Consider the following 1,819-nt stretch of genomic DNA (forward strand, 5'->3'; position numbering starts at 1 on the left):
TTCGCATCTAAAAAAAAGCTGTTGGGAGACAAAAAGGCGTTCCCAAATCGAAGCTAAAGGAGAAGTTGATAACCTTTAGAGTAGACCCAACTCCAGGACTATAATTGATCTCTTCCCTGCTGTGGTCTGCTGAACCAGCTGGTCCGGCAACTGTGCGCAAGAAGACGGTTGCACATGCACGATGACGCTACTATTTTCGGCGTCAGAACACGTGAAGGCGACTAAGGAATTAAAAACCCGCTAGTGCGACAGAACGGCGACTGCTGAAAGGAAACGAAATGCTGAGCACAGGCAGTTTCTGGCAGACACCGGCGGATGAGACACCAAAGCACTTTGGGTTGGATTCACTTCGCTTTCACCATCGCTCATGGGCAACGGGCAAGGCGATTTGCCGTAGGGGCATTTGGATGGAAACTGGCGGAGTACAGGCGGTCACGTGATGATGAGTAACACTGGATTTGATATGTAGCACGCGTGGCCATTTACATGCTGAGAAGTTGAAAGGCGCACGTGCGTTGTTTGAGTGAGTATATTACACACATACATGTACATCCATCTCTCTCTCTCTCTCTCTCTCTCTCTCTCTCTCTCTCTCTCTCTCTCTCTCTCTCTCTCTCTCTCTCTCTCTCTCTCTCTCTCTCTCTCTCTCTCCCTCCCTCCCTCCCTCCCTCCCTCCCTCTCTCTCTCTCTCTCTCTCTCTCTCTCTCTCTCTCTCTCTCTCTCTCTCTCTCTCTCTCTCTCTCTCTCTCTCTCTCTCTCTCGCTCCACACACACACACACACACACACACACACACACACACACACACACACACACACATACATACATACATATATATATATACATATACATATACATATATACACACACACATATACATATATATATATATGCATATACATATACATATACATACACATACACATACACACACACACACACACACACACACACACACACACACACACACACACACACACACACATATATATATATGCATACACACATATGCGCGCGCGCGTGTGTGTGTGCATATATACACATATCTACGTATTAATCTAGACATATTTTGATATAAGATACTGTGATAAGATGGCAAAGCGAGGCGCGTGGTAGTTTTCTATTTATAAATGAAATCCATATCTGCAACGAAATTACATAAACAAATCATTTTGAACATGTTTGTTTTCCATCTGCCGCCCCCCCTCATTTCCAAATTCGGTAAAGGATCTCATATATTCAGTGACCTCTGGGGGGCAGTGGCAATACCCCGCCCCCCTTTCTTGTTGCCCTCCACGTTTTATGGGCCGCGATTGGATAGGATCTCAATTTTTAACAAAGATAAGCCCCGTAATAATGTTTTATCGACGACTTTAATGGTCGCCATGACAATCACGGGAATATGGAGCCCTAAGTCTTTTGTGAAGATTATTTGTAAATCACCAATTAGTAAGCTTTTGAGAAATATTTGATTTCGCTATGGATTGTGATAACCGAATGGCTATAGAATATACATTTCTGAAAGCGTAGCAAAAATAGAAACATGTAACTTCACCTCCCTCCTTTCCCCCTGTACACTTTCCCCTTCCTTCCCCTTGTGCTGTTTCCGAGTGCTAGCAACCCCCACTGCGCGTACCCATACCCAAAAATATATCAGCAAGTGACCTTCCTCCAGGGAAGGTCACTCTCGCTATCAGTCAGCTAGTGGGTAAGCGCTAACCACAACCACACTGATCGGGAGAGACCCTCAGCTACGATAAACTACATCAGCAATTAGTGTTCCAATATGTTACGAGATAGAACTTTATATTAAGTCTCA

General features: G+C 44.5%; 1 protein-coding gene across 1 annotated transcript in view; it reads left to right on the forward strand.

Annotated features, from left to right (window-relative positions):
- Positions 1-1,385: 1,385 nt before the first annotated feature.
- Positions 1,386-1,819, forward strand: part of LOC125035910 (major facilitator superfamily domain-containing protein 6-like) — a 17,392-nt gene continuing 16,958 nt past the window's right edge. Inside the window, exon 1 of the mRNA XM_047628220.1 lies at positions 1,386-1,449. Within this exon, the coding sequence (XP_047484176.1) occupies positions 1,386-1,449 (64 nt within the window). The remainder of the gene's footprint in view (positions 1,450-1,819) is intronic.

Source organism: Penaeus chinensis, chromosome 20 (genome assembly GCF_019202785.1).
Source record: "Penaeus chinensis breed Huanghai No. 1 chromosome 20, ASM1920278v2, whole genome shotgun sequence".
NCBI classification, from domain to species: Eukaryota; Metazoa; Arthropoda; class Malacostraca; order Decapoda; family Penaeidae; genus Penaeus; species Penaeus chinensis.